Source organism: Grammomys surdaster, unplaced genomic scaffold (assembly GCF_004785775.1).
Source record: "Grammomys surdaster isolate TR1022 unplaced genomic scaffold, NIH_TR_1.0 185, whole genome shotgun sequence".
Classification (NCBI taxonomy): domain Eukaryota; kingdom Metazoa; phylum Chordata; class Mammalia; order Rodentia; family Muridae; genus Grammomys; species Grammomys surdaster.
In genome coordinates, this window is record NW_021604630.1 from 12,848,647 (window position 1) to 12,867,836 (window position 19,190).

Below are 19,190 nucleotides of genomic sequence, written 5' to 3' on the forward strand. Positions count from 1 at the left end.
AGAGAGAGAGAGAGAGAGAGAGAGAGAGAGAGAGAGAGAGAGAGAGGCAAAGAAAAAGGCAAAATGTATGAGGTTTCCTAAGCAAGTAGTGAAAAGCTAAGGCATCATGATACTTGACTTCAAAATGTACTGCAAAGCTGTAGTAATCAAACTACTATGATTCTGACATAAAATAGACATAAACCAATGAAACAGAACAGACTGCTTCCCTTTAAAACCAACCCATAGTTACAGCTAACTGATTTTGACAAGTGGCCAATTGTATATATCAGAGAAAGAATATTCTCTTCAAGTTTGACAAGTGGCCAATTGTGTATATCAGAGAAAGAATATTCTCTTCAAGTTATTCTTCTATGAAAACTGAACAGGGAGGTAAATAATGTTACGAGATTCCTATCTGCAAAGAGATAAAAAAAATTGACTCAAAGTGAACAAAAGATCTAATAAAGACTCTAATCTTAGAAAATAATTGAAGAAAATATAAAGAAAACACTTTATGACATTATTGGAGGTGAAACAAAGGTGATGTGGTGGTTTGAGTGGAAATAGCCTCCATAGGTTCATATATTTGAATGCTTGGTCTCAGTTGGTAGAACTGTTTGGGAAGGATCAGGAGGTGTGGCCTTGTTGGAGGAGGTATGTTATTAGGAGTTGCATCTGAGGTTTCAAAACACACAAGCCATTCTCAGTTAGCTCTTTCTGCCTTATGTTTGTTTTCTCAATATTTAAGCTCTTAGACAAATGTCAATTATACTGATTTGATCATGGCCCAAGACATGCATCAAATTATAATAATATTCCTCATAAATAAGCACCCATTTAGAGAAACAAAGCCTTTAGAGAAAATGTAAAATGAGTTAAAAATTGTTATAAACACCACCTATTATTATATTATTAGCTATTAAATGTATACCCACCTATTAAAATTACATGAATCATATAATTTTTAGACAAATGGAGAAACATGTGATAGGAGAGTATTCAATCCAGAGCCAGCATCACTCTGTCCCTCAGAATTTGTCTTGTCCTAGGTGGTTGCCACATGGCATACAAATGCACAGACTCTAGCTTTGCACAGATATGAGAACTCATTAAGTGGAACACCTAATGTTAGTACATGTTAAGTCATAAATTCTGTATTTCAATCAAAACATAAGAAGAATAAATCCCATAAAATCTGAACCACAAGTACCTGTAGTGTCCAGATTGAAAAATTTTCGTGTAGCATCTTTATAGATGATAGACTTATGCCACCAAAGACACAAAGACAGTGTGACATCCCACAGGGCTACACAGGTCCTTAAAGAACTTCTATAAAACGGTAGGCCAAAGAAGTTTATCATCAATAAAAGAACAACATTCCATTAGAGTCTGCCTATTAGCATTTGTTGCTATTGGCTGTCTTTTTTACTGAATCCGCAAACCAATACTATGCATGTCTTTTATTCCCTGCTCACCTAGCACTCTCATAGTATTGTGGCATTTCCTTGCATTTTACTGTTTAAATACCTATCCTCTTTGATAGAACAGAAGACATTAAATACTTGGCTAACATATTGTTCCTCTGAGGTTTTGTTTTTGTTTTGTTTTTGCTTTGTTGTTTCAAATTTGGTATAATGCATGGTATATGTAGATATGAGTAGATGTTTAGAATCAAATGATCTGTATATAAATGACAAGGGGAAATTTAAGCCCTGCTTATGTAAATACTAAAGCCAGGCCCATCTGCTATTTCAACAGTGTGCTTTGATTCCTTTTAAATCCCAGTGAATCTACCATGTCTCAAACTCAGAGTATTCTCTTAGTCCCATTTTAGAACTGCCTTTACTTTAAAGACAGGAAAACAAACAGTTCAAACTCATTTCTCCATGTTAAGCTAACATGGGGATTAAAAAAATAATACAGCTCTGTGATTTTCACAGAACTAGGAGAGGTTATTTTAGAACTGTGTGGACTTTAGATATTTGAAGCAGCAATTACTTCCCCATAAATGTTACCTTTTAGAGTCAAATAACTGTTTTGCCTTTGCAATTCAGATTTTACTTAAAGGAAAATGTTATTCTTTCGAATTTACTGTGCTGTAAATCCTGTATAGAAACTCTTTCTTTCATTTGTGTAGATGGCATTGTAAAATCATCAGGACAACAAGGATAGTAACTTACATTGCATTAAATATTAGGCTTTGAATGCTATGTCATTGAATGTCCACAAAATATGATGGAGTGATTTTACACATCATCATGTTATCTCAGACAATGTTGTATCCATCTATACATTTAACTGTCATCAAAGCTTAGAAGTTTTCTAATGAGTATGTGGTGTGGTCATGATGACAACACCTGACAACCCATTTCTGCATTTCACACTCTTGGTTCTTTAAAGTTCTGCAACAGAGTTCATGGACCATATTTCGCATAATTCTGGATTCATAGCCTGCTTTAGTGATACTAAGAGTCCAATAGTCTTATTTCCAAACTGAATAGAAGGGTATCAACGCTTACCTCATGTTTGGCAACATTGACTGAAGAGTCTGGGATTGTGTACAACTTACCGTGGCTTTGGGTTTGGTTCCAGAATTACTCGCAGGAGTGGATGATGGATCAGTAGACTCTGAAGACAGATTCACCTGTGTCTGATTTACTGTGATATTGTCTGTTCCACTTTCAGATCCTGATTCCAGATCCTGTTAAAAGACAAACAACCATGAGAAAAGGCTCACGAGTGTCTCCTACATGCCCATTTCCTCCCACAAGCAGATTTAATTTCTATGTGACCTCCAGTAACTCACTTAGTATCACATCATAGGTAACAAAATGCCATCTAGACTTCCTCACAGGGCCTTGTGGATGGGAAGTGAAAAAAATCTTTCCAGTCTTAGTTCAAAATGTGAATAATGCTTTTTCCCTTTATTACAACCCATCAATAGTATTGAAAGTTATTTTCCAAAGATGGAAATGTTATAAGAGATATATAGCATGTAAATGAACATGAATAATGACACTGCTTTAATAGGTATATGCATTTGTGCATGTGTGTGTCCACACATGGATATGTAAAGTACATAATTGTATCCAAATTTCTTGTGCCTAGAATGACTTCAGAACAGACTACTTTTTATGTCTTTTCATGGGAAACAAAAACCATATTATTCTAAAAAAATATAGTTCACTTGAATTTCAAACTGAATTAACATGCAATGGATAGTAGCAAAAAAAAAAAACCCTAACCAAACAAAAAAGCCTACCAGTTTATAAACATTAAGTGTATAACTGTAAGTAGTAGGTAATTTATTTAATTTGCCTTATAAAAATATTTTTATAATGGATCTTTTGCATTTATTTTGCCTTTCTGTTCATGACTTATTGTAGTGGGCTAGCTAGGGTGGTCTATGCCATAGACCAAGTCTATAGACCATCCAACTACAGCACAAAATAGAGGGAACCTTGTGATTTGTCATTTATATAGTTGTTTACATCACAAAATAAGTCTTCACTGTTTTTATTCACTATAAAGAAGACAATAGAGGCCAGATGATTCCTAGGGAGAATATTAAAAGTGATTCAATATGAAAGTTAAATCAAGAATCTGAATAGAAGCAGTAAAGGGTAAAATCAGGAAGAGGGGGTATTGAGGTCCACAACTAGTAACTGATGAGGAGACAACTGGAGAAGAAGCAGACATCAAAAAATCAGTAGGAATGTAGGAAGTGAACTTGAATGTTAAGAATAGTGCAACTACTCCAGGGATGTCAGATCAGGGGCAGGTCGGACAGAGCTGATGGAAGAGTAGCCAAAAATCAATTCAGGAAGACAGACTAGGTGAAAAGAACATAAAATTCTGGGTCAAAAAAGAGTTGAAACAGGGTGAAGCTTGGCCAAAGATAAAGAAAAGCTTTTGTTCTTATGTCTGACATGAAAAGAACAGTGCCAGCTTTCTTTCTTCCTTCCATACTGATATACTGTACACAGCATATTATATACAGTCTTAGGCTAAGGAAGGGCTTTGAGAAGCAGGAAGACTGAAAAACACTGCCCAACAGTGCCCAAACCCCATCACAGGCACCGATTTGACATTAGCCTATGTATTTCTTAAGCTTTTCTATGGTATGGCTGAAATGTCCCACAGACTATCAATATCCACTAGGTTATACATTCAAATGAAAAGCAATTAGTGGCTCAAACTCAGAATGCCGTGCTATTGAGAAGAGAAGACCTTGGGAAGATTTATAATGTGGTAGAATGAAAGTTGGCTTTTCTGAAAGATGTGGAAGTGACTCTTAAAAGTTATGTGACATTTGACAAACTTCTCACTTCCTGCCTGTGTAACCCTAGTAAATCTTTCATCCTTCCTGAGCTCAAGATGCTCATCATAAGACCAAGAGAACAATGAAGCAACATATGCAAAACTTAGTGTACACCAACTACTACTGCTTTGTTTTCTAGCCCCAACTCCTATCTACCACCCATTCTAAGAGATTGTTATCATTAGTTAAGCTTAAGGGACTGTCCATAGTCGGTGCTATGGAGGGCAGGAGCAAGTAGGACAGAGTTGATGGAAAAGTGGCCAAGAATCAATTCAGGAAGACAGACTAGGTAAAAAGAACATGAGAAAGTCAAGATTTTGGGTGACAAAAAAAAATCAGATCTTGGGGTTTCAAGAATCTACCAGGGTATACTCAAGTTTTTTAGGTTTTTCTCTGAGCAACTTTGTCCAAGTCTTTACCTCTTCCTTTTTACTTCAAATGAATGTTGTTCTTCATCATCCCAGTCTCTGCTTGTATTTATATTCTTTATTATATAGAGAATCCATTCTGGAATTTCCTAAGTTTTCTTACACAGAGTGGGTGGGATAGGGGAGAAGTCATTGGTTCATTGTGTGCTGTGTTCTTCCTGCTAAAGTTAAATGGGCAGTAGAGAAAGGATGGAGATGAGGCACTTTCTCCCTTGGGTTAGTGCTCCCTGGTGGATGATCAAGGTCATAATTATGACACCATAATCCTTTTATTCCATGGCACAGTTATCAAAAGGAATTGAAAGTGCAGTTGAAAAAAATGCTATCATTACCTTTAAACACCAAAAACCAAAACCAAAACCAATCAAAACAAAAATCAAATCAAAACAAAATAACAACAAAAAGTAGAGAAAAAGACCAAGTGTGACCTAGAGAACTGTGAAGATTGACAGGTAGCTTTGAGGCTCAGGGATATGTATTGTTCATGCCTTGATCAGTGTCTGATATGAGTGTAGAGGGAAATCAAAGAGAATCATCAACAATGGCCAAGTAGAATCTGGGTTAGATACATGCAAACATGCTTATGTATTTTAGTTCATCTGTCTCCACAAGAAGGCAATAGTTAAATAGTTAATCTTTGTGTATATCTGTTTTACATGAACCTGCAGTTGAGAAATTAGACAAATTTCTCAGTTTTAAAGCTGGGAATCCAAAACAGTCACTAATTGTTTAATTCTTTTCAGGCACTAACATTCTTAGTGCTTCTGCTGACCGATTTTGCTTTATTTCAACTCTACTGATAAACTGAAAGCCTAGAAATAAATATTATATTTACAGCAGCAATATTTATGATAATAATTTTGGTAATATTCTGAAATACTATATGAAATATTAAATTCCAGTTTACAGTTTATGTAGAAGCATAAAACATAGATGTAGACAAATGATTTAATTATCATGTATGTTAGTTCATGGTTTTTGGTTTATCTTTACTGCATAAGAAAGAACCCAGTCTAGTATGTAGGGGAAAGATAGCTTACTTTCTGAAATAAAGACAAAAATATGGTGTTTGATAGAAATCTCAGCTATAATTTTCTATTTAATACATGCAGACTTAGAAAACTTGAATGGAACTTGAGAGAAGGAAGGGATTAAAAGCAGGCAAGATTAACAACTCATTTCAGAAAACTTAAAAAAAAAGCCGTCCATATTCTAGACCCCATGAATGCTAAAAAGGCATCCAGAACCTTATGAAAAATAAGACATTTCTAACGTAGAGGTACTAGAGAAAATGAATGTGAAATTTTAATTTGATTGAAATATTGGAAACAGGATGTTTCTATTATTTCTATACAAAATTCTATAGATTCCCTTTCTATTTGCTAGAATGAAACTATTTACAAATAACTAGGGCATCTCTAGAGAGAGAAGGACTAGAGTTTTCCTAGGGAGTTATTTAGGTATGGATTATGATAAAGAACATATTTGCAATGAATCTTTAAGGGTAAGGAAAGTCATTAAGGTTACCAAAAATTAAAATTTAATTTTTATGAACTTTCAAGACTGAAATCTAATTTTATATCAATCCTGTTTCAGAAGGTGTCAAATTTGCTTATGTGATTTTCTACATTTTGGATCTCATGTAAATTTGTTTGGTGTGGTTTATTTACTATATTTTAATGCAAATCCTGTTTAGTAGAAAAGGGATGGCTTATTTACAGTTAAGCTTTATGCTATATATGTTATCTCTACATAAACTAAGTCATTAAACATAAAGCTAAATATGTAAAGGATAGAGGCAATTTCAGGATTTATTTCTTCAAAATTTTATTTTGAGTTTTGGAATCCCATTGAAGCATCTATTATATAAACTTAACGGGATAAAATTCTAACTTCTACCTTTTTCATTAGTTTTCATAGCATATTTTAGAGTACTAACACGTCACCTTCATATGACTTATCTTTTGCAGTAAGCAGGATTAGTCCACTTGAATTTACCCACCTATCCACCTATCAAACTATCCATTTATCTACCCACCCAACAATCCACTCATCCACCTATCTTTCCACTCACCCATCTAACAACACATTTTCCTTCTATCCATCCATCCATCCATCCATCTATCCATTCATGCATCCATCCATCCATTCATCCATCTATCCAACATCTGTCCATCCATCCATCTACACATCCATCCATCCACTCATCCATCCATCCATCCATCCATCCATCCATCCAACATCCATCCATCCATCTACTCATCCATCTATCCACTCATCCATCATCCATCCATCCATCCATCCATCCAACATCTGTCCATCCATCCATCCATCCATCCATCCACTCATCTATCCACTCATCCATCCATCCAACATCCGTCCATCCATTCATCTACTCATCCATCCATCCACTCATCCATCCATCAATCCATCCATCCATCAATCTATCCATCCACCCATCCATCCATCCATCCATCCATCCATCCATCCATCCACCCACCCATCCTTCCATTCATCTACTTGTTTGTCCATGTGGAAAATATTAAACATGTTTTTCATGCAATGTAAATTTATAAGATAAGATAATTTATATCTTGGAAATAACCAGTCATAACTTGAAAAGCTGTAAATAATGTAGTTATCAATATAAACACAGCATTTGCAACTGAGTGCATCATGTCACTGAATAGTAGTAAATACAGTAGTACAAGTCACTACTACAACAAAGAGTGCTTAACCCCCAAGAAGTAGAATTTCCTAAGCTTGCTTTGTTTTCTTTTTAATGGTCAGTATTTTTTAGTCACTGATGTCTCTCGGGACCCTCTGTGTGACATATGGAAAGAGGTGAGTGATCTGTATGGGGTTCTGTTTCATTTATTAGTGGATGCCATCATCAAACATGTGTCACTTGTAAGAGAGACCATATCAAATAAAGGGGTCCTATTCTAGCTGTGCTTAGTGGGCACTGACATGTAATCCTAGCTTCTTGAGCATCTAGGGCAGGGAGATAGTTGGTTCAAGGCTAGTCTGGGCTACAAAGTGAGTTTAAGGGCTGTGTCTCAAATTAAAAACAGGGCTGGTGATACAGTAAAGTAGAAGATTGCTTGCGTAGTGTGGGCCAGGACTGAGGGTCCTCCTAAGTTTTTTGAAAAACAAAACAAAACAAACCAAAACAAAACAAAAACCAAAACCAAAAACAAAAACAAAACACTAGTAACTACAGCAGAACAGACATAAAGGGATTCTATTCCATTAGGAAAAAGAGTAGGGAACAGGCAGCTCACAGGGACATGTCGTCTCAGGTTTGTTGGGGTGCTGGATGGAGAGGAGGCAGTGCTGAGTGCATTCTCGATGTCTTGGTCTAGTTGGTCCAGTTTCATAATTAGCAGCACCATGGAGTCCAGCCGTGTCCTGTCTCGATCTTCCCTTGTTTCCTGAGGAACAGAACATGCTGTTACTAAATCTAAAAGGTCATTTCTTGGAAAGAATAAAACGTTCCCTGTTCTTCATGGTGACAAAAAAGACACTGAAGAGTGGGCGGTCTTCTACTTTACAGAGAAAAGAAGGTCTCCTCTGGGTATCAATGGGCCTTTTATGGAGAAGATGCTGATCTAGTGCTAAGACTGCACTTTGTATGAATATTCAACACATGAAAAAGAAGTAGAATGACTCCCAGTACTTATAGACATTTTCAACTTCCTAATTAATAATTATTAGGAGAACTTATCTATGAGTTTTATTTTTTAGAGCGTAAATTAATTATTTGTGTGATTCTAATATTTGTGAGCTTGTACTTAAGAAGGCATATGAAAAAATATTTGCACCAGAATATTTTTAATATAGTGAAATACTGTGAAAAAAATGAAGCAAGGCAAATTTTTGTCTTGTATGGTCAGTAGTTCTCTGCAGGCAATAATTACTTACCTATTACTGATTCTAGCTATGATACTGCCAAGATTCTTTTTTAAAATCTCTTTTTATTCTTCCAAACACTTAAAAATAAGACCCCGTAACAATGCACACACACACACACACACACGCACGCACACACACACACACACACACAAATACAAGGGTGTATTTTCAGATTCTGGACTTCTTTAATGGAAATTTAAATTCATTCTGTAACTATGGTTCATAAAAAAGAGTTTCATTTCATTAAATTATTTATTTATGAATCTAGTATACATGCATGCATACATAGATACATACACACATACACATATTGCTTTTTATCTTGAATACTATGGGATTTAGACATGTAGTTGGAAATACTTTGACGTGCAGTAACTAAAGCATCTGCTGTCCTTGTAAAATTACTTGGACACAATTCTACAGTTCCTGTGTGGTTAAACCAAGTCAGTTAGTATTAGAAATCTCAACCCCTCATGCTATGTTAGGGGCAGGGCTGATTAGGGTATTGAGGGAAGAAAAAAATTCTTTGGAAAGATACTTTGTTGAGAGATGCAGTGGACTTAGGTCTAGTTCTTGGAATGTAAAGCATCATATATGACTCAAATTGCCAACTTCCCATATCTTTGAAATACTTATTTGATGAGAACCAACTTTAGAAGCACCACTCATGGCCAAACTCAAGGAGGGGAAACAAGGTCATGATAGGTCCTCAGAGGATGCCAGGCTGGGGATTTGCTTCAGCAACTTTATATTTAATCCAATAATGATGCAGAACTTTGTTACACACAAAGCAGTTCTTTTCACAGTGTAATTCTGCTTATAATCTGAAATAAAGTTCTGGAAACATTACAAATTTTTGCATCAAATTTGCTTACAAGTATTCCCCCCAAATGGGAACAATCTTAGTGTAGACTCTCCTACTTACTATTCCAATGTATTTTTTTAATATAATTTCCTTCTATTTCGAACCAAAGATACGTTTAGGAAGGTGAATGTTTATACATCTCTATGTCTACATGTGACTTTCCTTGGCTGTCACTCAGATCTCAGTTATAATAGCCTCAAGGACAAAAAGATTCAAGCTTTCTACCTACCAGAAATGGAATCAAGTTCTACACCACAGAAGCCACACATTTTCAGGAAAAGTAGTGAGTTCAATATAGCCAAGAAATAATAACACACAGGCCTTGGAAAATAGAAGCTGGTATTTTTCCAGCTACTAAGTTAATATTGGATGCAGCAATACATCCGCAGCTACCCTGGACCCATTGGTGATGGTCTCAAAAGGAATCTGTCTTTGAATTAACTGGACATAGGGATTATACTCTAAAAATATTTTTATACCCATTGGCTGAGCATCAAATTATTTCAATGATCTGCCAGAAGGATAAAATGAAACAGTCTTGCCTCATGATATTCTCTTAGACAATTAAGCCTATTTCTTTCTTCTGACTTCCATGGGTATCTTCTTACTCAACATCCATCACATTACTCTGAAATGTCAAGAGTTTTTATGCCATACATCCCCAAATCTCCCAAAATAGAGTGACTAAAAATCCAATGCTTTGTATAAATATCCTTGTCCTTATTTTTAAACTTAAGTTTTAACATCTCATGAAGTTCTACTTTTTCATATATTCAGGGCCAAACTGTAGCAAATCATTCATGCCTGAAAATACAAGGGTGTGTTTGTCGATTCTGGGCTTTTTGACTTCTTTAATGGAATTTAATTTCATTCAGTTAGCTTGGTCCATGAAGAAGCATTCTATTAGACTAAATCATTTATTTAAGAATTGAGTATTTCTGTCATGTCACTCTCTCAATTCAAGGCTAATGTGATAAATTGGCCTGTTCTGCATCTTATCTTTCCCTTTTAAATATTATAGCCATTTTAAGTCAGGGATCATTAAAGGAAATGGACTGAATAGCTATCAGCAAAGAATATAAAACTCCTGTTGTCTTGAATGTTATAATCAACCTTAGGAAAATAAAACAATGAAAATTAACAGATTTATAAACACTTTTGAATAGAAACCAGTGTAGGAATTTAAAAAATAGGATAATGAGATAAATACAGTGTTCCTATCTTCATATATATGCCCATAATATATTATTTAAAACAACTATCATATAATATATTAATTAATATAGGGCATATTAATCAGTATATTAACTAATGCATAATATATAAAATTACTATAAAATATTAATAAAATATATAGTATTTTCAAGAAAAGCTTTCTGTGGCAATTAAGAGTCACACTGGAATGGGAAGAGGAGGAGATGGAGATGATGATGGGGTAAAGATGGAGACAGATAGCAGGGTGGTGGTGGTCCACGCCTTTAATCCCAGCACTTGGGAGGCAGAGGCAGGCAGATTTCTGAGTTTGAGGCCAGCCTGATGTACAGAATGAGTTCCAGGACAGCCAGGCTTACACAGAGAAACCCTGTCTCGAAAAACCAAAAAAAAAAAAAAGATAGAGACAGATGATAGAGGGATGAAAGGAGAGAAATGGAGAAGGAAAAGGAGGAAGAGGAGAGGCAGTGGAGAGTCAGGAAGATAGTGGTCCAAGTGGAAAGAAGAGTGATACAGTGGTAGAGAGACTGCAATGAAATCGGCCAATGAGAGGCCAGGGTTGGGAGGATGGAGGTAGGGATGAAACAGGAAGAGGGAGCAGTTGTACAAAGCAGATTCTGCTTGGAAGGTCACTGTAAGGTGGAAAACTTACTCTTTGTGAAGCCTAGTTCGTTAAAAGAACACAGGGAGTGATTTTCTATGTTTGATAAACTCTTTGATTTAATTTTAATCTTAGCAAACAAAGACAAATGGAACTTCAAACACATTTGATATCGAACAATGCCACAGGATCAATAAGTTCTGTTATTCTAAGGTCTCTCTTCTAGTTCTAGCCTTCATGTGCTGAGGTCTGAACTGTATACACACAGTTTATTGATTATAAAGAGACAATAGGTTATTTATAAGAAATCCATAATACATAGTTGACTTCAAAAATTAATAAGACCAAAAGGTAACAAAAAAAGGTCTCATGAGATTAAAAATACAATATAGAGAGACACCATACAGATGTGTGTAATTTTTGATATATATATATATATATATATATATATATATATATATATATATATATTCAGTACATAATATAGAGAGTACACAAAGAAATTAAAAACTTAGCAAGAAAACAGATATTCCAATAAAAAAGGTGTGCTATGGAACTAAACCCAGAGCTCTCAAAAGTAGAAATATAAGTCACTAGTAAACACTTTAAAAAGAGTTCAGTACCCTCACCTATTAGGGCTATACAAATTAAATCTACTTGAATTACAATTTTACCCTAGTCTGCATGGCCATCGTCAAGAAAACAAATGACAACAAGGGCTGGTGAGGATATGAGAAAAAAGATCTCTTACTCATTGTAAGTGGGAGTGTAAATTGATTTTGTCACTATGTAGATATAGGTGGAGATTTCTCAATAAGCTTATAATAGAGCACTCATATGATACAGCTATATCATTACTGGTCATACATGCAAAGGAATCTATATTCTCTAACAGAAATATCACATTATATGTGTGTGTGTGTATGTGTGTGTATATATGTATATGTATATTTATTGCTACTCTATTTACAATAGTTAGGAAATGGAATCTATCAAGATGCTTATTAAAAAGTGAATGGATTATTAAAATAAGGAACATATACACAGGGATATTTTACTCAAATGTAAAAAAAAGTAAAATTATATAATTTGCAGGAAAATGGATGGAGTTGAAAAATATACTAACTGAGGCTACCCATATGCAAAAGGACAAATATCACATATTCTCTCTTAAAAGTGTATCCTAGCTTCTCATGTGTACATGTGTATTTACTAGACAATGAGTGTGAGTGGGCTGAGAAACCAGAAATGATCCTAACAGGAGACAAAAAAGGCTCTGGGTGAGAGGGGAGGGTAACAAATATGTATGAAAGCGGAAGGAGGAATAGTCAGAGAGATACTGAGGAGACAGGGATGAAGAATGGGAGAGGAGGAGGAAGGGTTTCAAATATAAATTAATATTTAAGAAAATGCCACAAAGAAACCTAAAACTTTGTAATTAATTTTTAAAAAAAGGGCAATGTAGTTCATATTCTTTTTTTTCCCTTTTTTTTATTGGATGTTTTATTTACATTTCCTATATTGTCCCCTTACCCCATCCCCCACCCACCCAGGAACCACCAATCCCCTCACCCCTCCTCCTTCTTCTCTGTGGATGTAACCTCTATCTAACCCCCCCACTCCCACCTCCCAACCCTCAAAATTCCCACCCCCTGGGGCATCCAGCCTTCATGAGGTCAAGGTTCTCTTCTTCTACCTATGCCCAGCAGGGCCCTCCACTCTTACATATTCAACTGAAGTGCTGGATCCCTCCCTAAGTGCTCCCAGGCTGGTGGTTTAGACCCTGGGAGCTGTGGTTGGTTGGTATTGTTGCTCTCCTCATGGTGCCGCAAATCCTTCAGTCTTCCCTCTAACTCCTCCATTGAGAACCCCATGATCAGTTCAATGGCTAGTTGTGAGCATCTGCCTCTGAGTATGTCAGACTTTTGAAGATCTCTGAGGAGATATCCATATCAGGCTCTTATCAGCATGCACTTCCTGAGTTCCACATCAGCCTCTACCTTTGGTGATTGCACATGGGATAGATACTCAGATTCTTTAGACAGGGTGGACATACAATATATGCTGGCAAATCTTGAGCAACTGGTTCTTGAGATAAAAGCAAAGTATATATGTATGCATTTGTCTTCCTGTAGTGTAGCAGTCCCTGGATGGGTTTCAAAGTATCATGTAAACACAATCAGAGGCTGAAGAAGGGAGACTGCAACCCTCTCTTGTAAGCTGGTGTATCGGGTCTACAGTAAGTGGGACTGGGGACCAACAGGAGGGAGACAGTTTTGAATGAAAACATTATTGTGAAACCAATGGGAATTTTGGTTTATCAACCTAAAGAAGTTGAAATAATGCCTTTAATTTATTTTACATACCTATTTTCCATAGCACTTGCTCCTGTTTTCTAGGTAAAGTATGACGTCAACTTAAATTCAGTGTTTTTTTTTTTTTTAAATTATTCTGCTCCCTCCCGTGTCTACCTTCCTTACTTTATCTGTTGTTTGTTTGTAAAGATCCTTATGCTTCCTTCCTAAGTCAAAATGTAATATTTGGATACGAAAACAGAACTGCTGAAGTCACCTTGTCTGATTTGTACTCAGTAATCACTGGGTGAAAGCTTGTATGGCCATATCATGTGCTATTTGCTTAGTTTTGTACAACATAATCTATTTTATACTCATGCAACTAAAGTCTTTACGATGTTGTAGACTGGATCTTTAGCTCCTCTAATGTCCAAGCTTCTTCCTCTATGTCAGTGGCTCTCAATCTTCCTGATGCAGTGACCCTTTAATACTGTTCCTCATGTTGCGACACCCTAAATCATAAAAATTAATTTTATTGCTACTTCATAACTGTAATTTTATTACTGTTATGAATTATAATGTGAGTATTAGATATTCAGGATATCTGACGGGCGGCCCCAAAGGGTCTTTGAACCCACAAAAGGGTTGTTACCCTAGGTTGATGCAGAATAAATATCATCTATTCTGTGAAGTTATCTTTCAAATATTTAGAGAACTCGGCTGTTTCCATTTTATGGTTTTTCTAGTGAAATGTCCACCATTTCCTTCTTTGAGTTGGGAGGACTATTGCACATGAAGCCAAGGGTCAAATTCATGCAAAGCACACACTTTGCCATAGAGCTATCCTCGTCCTTCTCATCACCTTAAGTCCTATTTCATATGACATAGTTTCAAATTGTCCCATAATTTCTGTTTACTCTTCTCTGGATACAAATAGTTCTCCAGTTGATGATTGCTACCCAGAATTAAATATAATGTATTCTGGTGTCCTATATAGCCTGCAGGATAGGCAAGGACATCTCTATGCTCATATGGGCTCAATAGTGTAGAATCTAGTGCATTCAAAACACACATATGCAGAGAGAGCCACAGTCTTTTTTTTTTTTTTTTCTGATGAGGACAAAGCACTTACTTAACTATGCTGAACTCAAGTCAGGAGTGTGGTATATGTCACTTTTCACCAGCGTACACCCAAGTAGAACAGAAACAGAAACATCCTAATGTTTGGACACTGTAATCAGCTGTTGGCAAAATACTGATAATGTGTGCTGCTGTTACCGGTGTTTTACTTATCTCTCTCTCAGACACAGGTCAATAGAGTCTAGGCAGATTGGAACAGGACATAACTTCTATTCCATATGAATTGCTGTACATGATGAAAACACAACAATGCTTTTTACTTAGGCTGGAAGAGATACGTTGTCTGTGGGCAGTGAGGGTACTTTAATTGTACTAGTGTCTGGGAGGATACAAATCTCCCAGCGGCTTCTGAACTGGTTAGGTTTAAGAGGTAGAGATCTTCCTGATGTTTTCCTTGTACCCAGGGAAGACAATCCGGCTATATTTCCTTCTCCAAATGCTCTTAATTAAACAGCAGAGCTGAAAGCACTCACACATGGTGGTAGGCAGGAGGTACCCACTGCCAGACATCAGACAGACTGAAGACAATATAAAGTCCGGAGAAAAATGTCTCCATCAGCCCACATTGGCTCTGTTCTAATGCCAAGCATGTGGAAAAGAACAAGAAAAAAAAAATAAGAAAATAGTCGATGCTTCCAAATCATAGTCATTTGGCAGGGCAGATCCAACACTGACTGAATGCTTAGCTTGTGAGGCAGCCCCAGCCTCCTGTAGATAGTCATAATCAATGCAAGGCTGGGCCAGGAATAGAACCACGACTTCCTGATTCTGAATTCAAGGCGCTAGCCCAGACACTGTCTTTAGTTTCATATGCCTCTTCCTGGCTCTTCTGGGCCAGTGATACTCCTTGCTCACCCATAAAAGAAAGGGACTTTTCAGCAATAGTCTTGGCTCTGTTTCACACTGAATTATTTGATCTGCAGCCAGCTGGAGTAGTATGGAATCTCATATTAGTGTTATATGTTTCATTTGATAATAAATTCCTCTTTCTAGACTTTTCCTTCTTAAAATAATATCCTGTTTAAAGAAGTAGAAAGTTATTTAATCCTGTTTTTTCTTTCTTTGCCTTTTGGGAGAAGTGAAGATTTTCATATGAAATGACAGTCAGAAGTTGAAGATAATGTAATTCTCCTCTGTCAGCGTTTCCAGGCAAGTTAAGAATGACAGCTTTAATTTTCATTTTGTTTTTCAGTAGGAAATGTTGCTTGACTCTGAGGAAGCAAAAGAAAACCTCTCCTACTTGCCAGTATACTCTGTTCAATTCCGAGTTCTTTGTGTAGTGTCTTTCATAACGTATGTGCCAAAATAATTATGATGACAGGTGACTGGGAAGGACTAACAACTTTGCTATTTAAAGTTCACATGAGGAAACTAGGTACCTGGAATCCAAGCACTTAGGAGTCTGTGGCAGATGGGTTGACAGTTTGGGGCCAACTGGGCCATACTTGCAAATTCACTCCCAAATAGGCTTAGATAGTGAGAATCTGTCAGAAAATAACCTAACCAAACCAAACCAAACCAACCAACCAGCCAACCAAAGCAAAGACACAAAGAAACCTACATTGTTAAGTGGAATCTTTTAACTTACAAGCATCTAATATAACATTATCTGAATTATTATTCATATAACAATAATTATTGTTATATTATAATGTTACATTAATTATAGTTTGTAACATTATAGGAATCATTATAGTCATGCTTTATTAATCAGCTTTTATTTATAAGTCAAAGCCAAAAGAGGGGTGTGTCTTTAGCTTGAAGTTTGAATTGCATCTATGGGATGATGGTGTACAGGAAAAGCAGTCATTTGCCAATGTCAGCAATTACTGTTCTGGTGCGTGGATCAGAGTTTCTCAGTCCAGGGCCTCCAGTAGCAATGGTGACATTATCTGAGAATGTTTGAAAAAAGGCATGTATTCCATCTTCAACCAGCCAGCACCCATAGAACTGGCCATTGCTGCCACTGCAGCAACACTAGTGTTTAAGAGCCTGGGAGAAGCTCAGTGTTGATAGACTGGAAGAAGGAAAGGGATGGAGTCATGATGACAGAATTGGAAAAATCGGTGTCCTCTGGTGGCTCTCTAATTATCCATCAATACTTTTAGGCCAGTTCAAGTCTACAAGTGACCCCAAAAGTTACATTTTCCGTTTAAATCTACATGTATTTGGATATCTGGAATAAATGCATCTTTATTAAAAGCAGCCCACCGACTCATATATGGGGACCATCATTTTATTATTATTATGTTACAAAGACCTGGTGAAACCATGTGGCTGTTGAATTGTTTTTCCTTCTATTTCCTGTCTTCATGCCTTCCTCCTGACACTGAGTTTTACCTGTACAACCCTGAAAACTTCTACCTGCTAGTAGGGTGCAGACAAGACCAGGCTACTCTACTTTTATGAGCTCCACAATTGTATTCACTACATATAAACATGTAGCGACAGCGACTGCTGTTAGAAATTGCACAGAAAGACCTTATGACCAAAATGAAGACAATGGAATTAGATTCTAAGCAGAGGAATTCCATATTAATCTGCATAATATATTAAAGGAAAAATGAAACAAATAAAAGCCAGATGGACTATTTCTAACATTCCAAATCTGCTTTAAACCACCTGGTAGTGATTAAGAGCAGAAAATAAACAAATAAATAAAAGCTGCCTTCGCTAAAAAAGACTCAAAGGCAGTGTTCTTACTCAGTTAAGATACCAACATTTAGGGAAGCATTGAGACTAATGCTGAAGCCATGAAACATCTCTGTAAAACTGAGAAAAATAAGAATGCTTGCTATCACACATGCTAGGCAGCATTGCACTCGAGGTCTGGGCTTTTGCAATGTCACAATAATGACTTAACAAGATGCTTATGGTGTAAGGAAAGAGGATATGTGGCCCAAGAACCCTGAGAATAAATATCTAGACATTCTGATACTCTATGGTCACCAATCAAATAATTCAGCTCAGAACATTAAACTTAAGAACAGGCTTGTCCCCTGCTGTGAGTTATTTAAAGATGGAACAGAGGAAAAGGAGAAAGAATAACAGCATCATTGTAGCAACAAAGCTATAGAAAGCAACTGAAATGGAAATACAACCCCAAAGTCATTGGAAACCCAAGTCTTGAGCAAACAAGAAACGTCACTGAAAGCTAAAAGAGGAGACTGAGCAAATGGTAGGGTTTAACTTCTCTGGAGAGGAAGTGTACAGCATAGTTTTCAAGTTCTTTATTATTGTCTCAGTTGTTCCGCTGAGTGGAATATCAAAGCTCTGCTAGGGCTATATCAGAACTGAACCTACTTTAAATATTCGAAGAACCACAGAGCAGTCGTCTGCACAAATTATCATACAATAAATGTTCATCAAGTGAATAGATAAAATATTAATTATATTTGGACTAATTTATGAATTTACAGAAGTCCAAAGGGGAAAAAGATTACAAGTTTTGCAGATTAGAAATATTACTTTTGTAAGGCTAAGTTTTAAGGAATTAAATATTTATTCTATTATTTTATCTGTATGAATGTTTTGCTAGAATTTATGATTGTGTCCTACTTGCTTGCTTGGCACCATTGGAGGTCAGAAGAATGTGTTGGATCTCTTGAAACTTGAGTTATAGAGTTGTGAGCTACCATGTGAATGCTGAGAATCAAATCCAGGTCCTCTGAAGCTATATCTTTAGCATCTGTAGAAGCTAATTTTTAAAAACCAACAAATCAACCAACCAATGAGCCAACCAAAGAAACAAACAAACAGAAATACAGAAAAGCACAAAATCCAGAAAGCATATTATTGGTATTTTTCCAAAATAACTGATTCCTTATTTAAGACAAAACAAAACAAAACAGAATTAAAAAAAACCACTAAACATGAATATGTTTGACACTTTTATCAATGATTTCCTAAACCCCAACCTATCAAATTTTCTGTCAATAGGTGAATATTCTAAACAAAGGAATATTATTCAGCACTAAAATTAAGTGACTTATCATCCATCAAAGGACACAAAAGGAACTTAAAGACACAGTACTCAATGAGGCAATTCAAGCGTTGAAGGCCAAACATCAGAAGATTCCAACTCTATGAATTTCGTAGTGGTCAAACTAGGAAGAGCATAAAAAGAAGGTGGTCACCAGAAGTTAAAAGGAAGGAAGGAAGGAAGGAAGAAGAGGCAGAGCACAGAGAAGTTTTCAGAGCAATGAAACTATTCTGTATTACAGTATAATCGTGAGCACATATATCATGTATTTGTCAAGACCCATGGTGTACACACCAATGGTAAACACAAATGAACTTGAGTTGCAGTGACACTCATGTGTCACTGTAGGCTCTCTGATTATCATGAGCACACCACTCTGGTGCAGGATTAACTTGAGGAGAGTCTATGAATATAGCAGAGTAAACAGGACATTTGGAATTTTTTTTTGTT

At 36.3% G+C, this 19,190-nt stretch overlaps 1 protein-coding gene across 1 annotated transcript in view; it reads right to left on the minus strand.

The window, feature by feature from the left end:
* The window catches only part of LOC114621838 (rho GTPase-activating protein 7-like), a 185,484-nt gene that overhangs the window by 85,328 nt on the left and 80,966 nt on the right, over positions 1–19,190 (minus strand). Inside the window, exons 3-4 of the mRNA XM_028768160.1 lie at positions 8,016–8,165; positions 2,552–2,683 (exon numbers count right to left, since the gene is read on the minus strand). Coding sequence (XP_028623993.1) covers positions 2,552–2,683; positions 8,016–8,165 — 282 coding nt within the window. The remainder of the gene's footprint in view (positions 1–2,551; positions 2,684–8,015; positions 8,166–19,190) is intronic.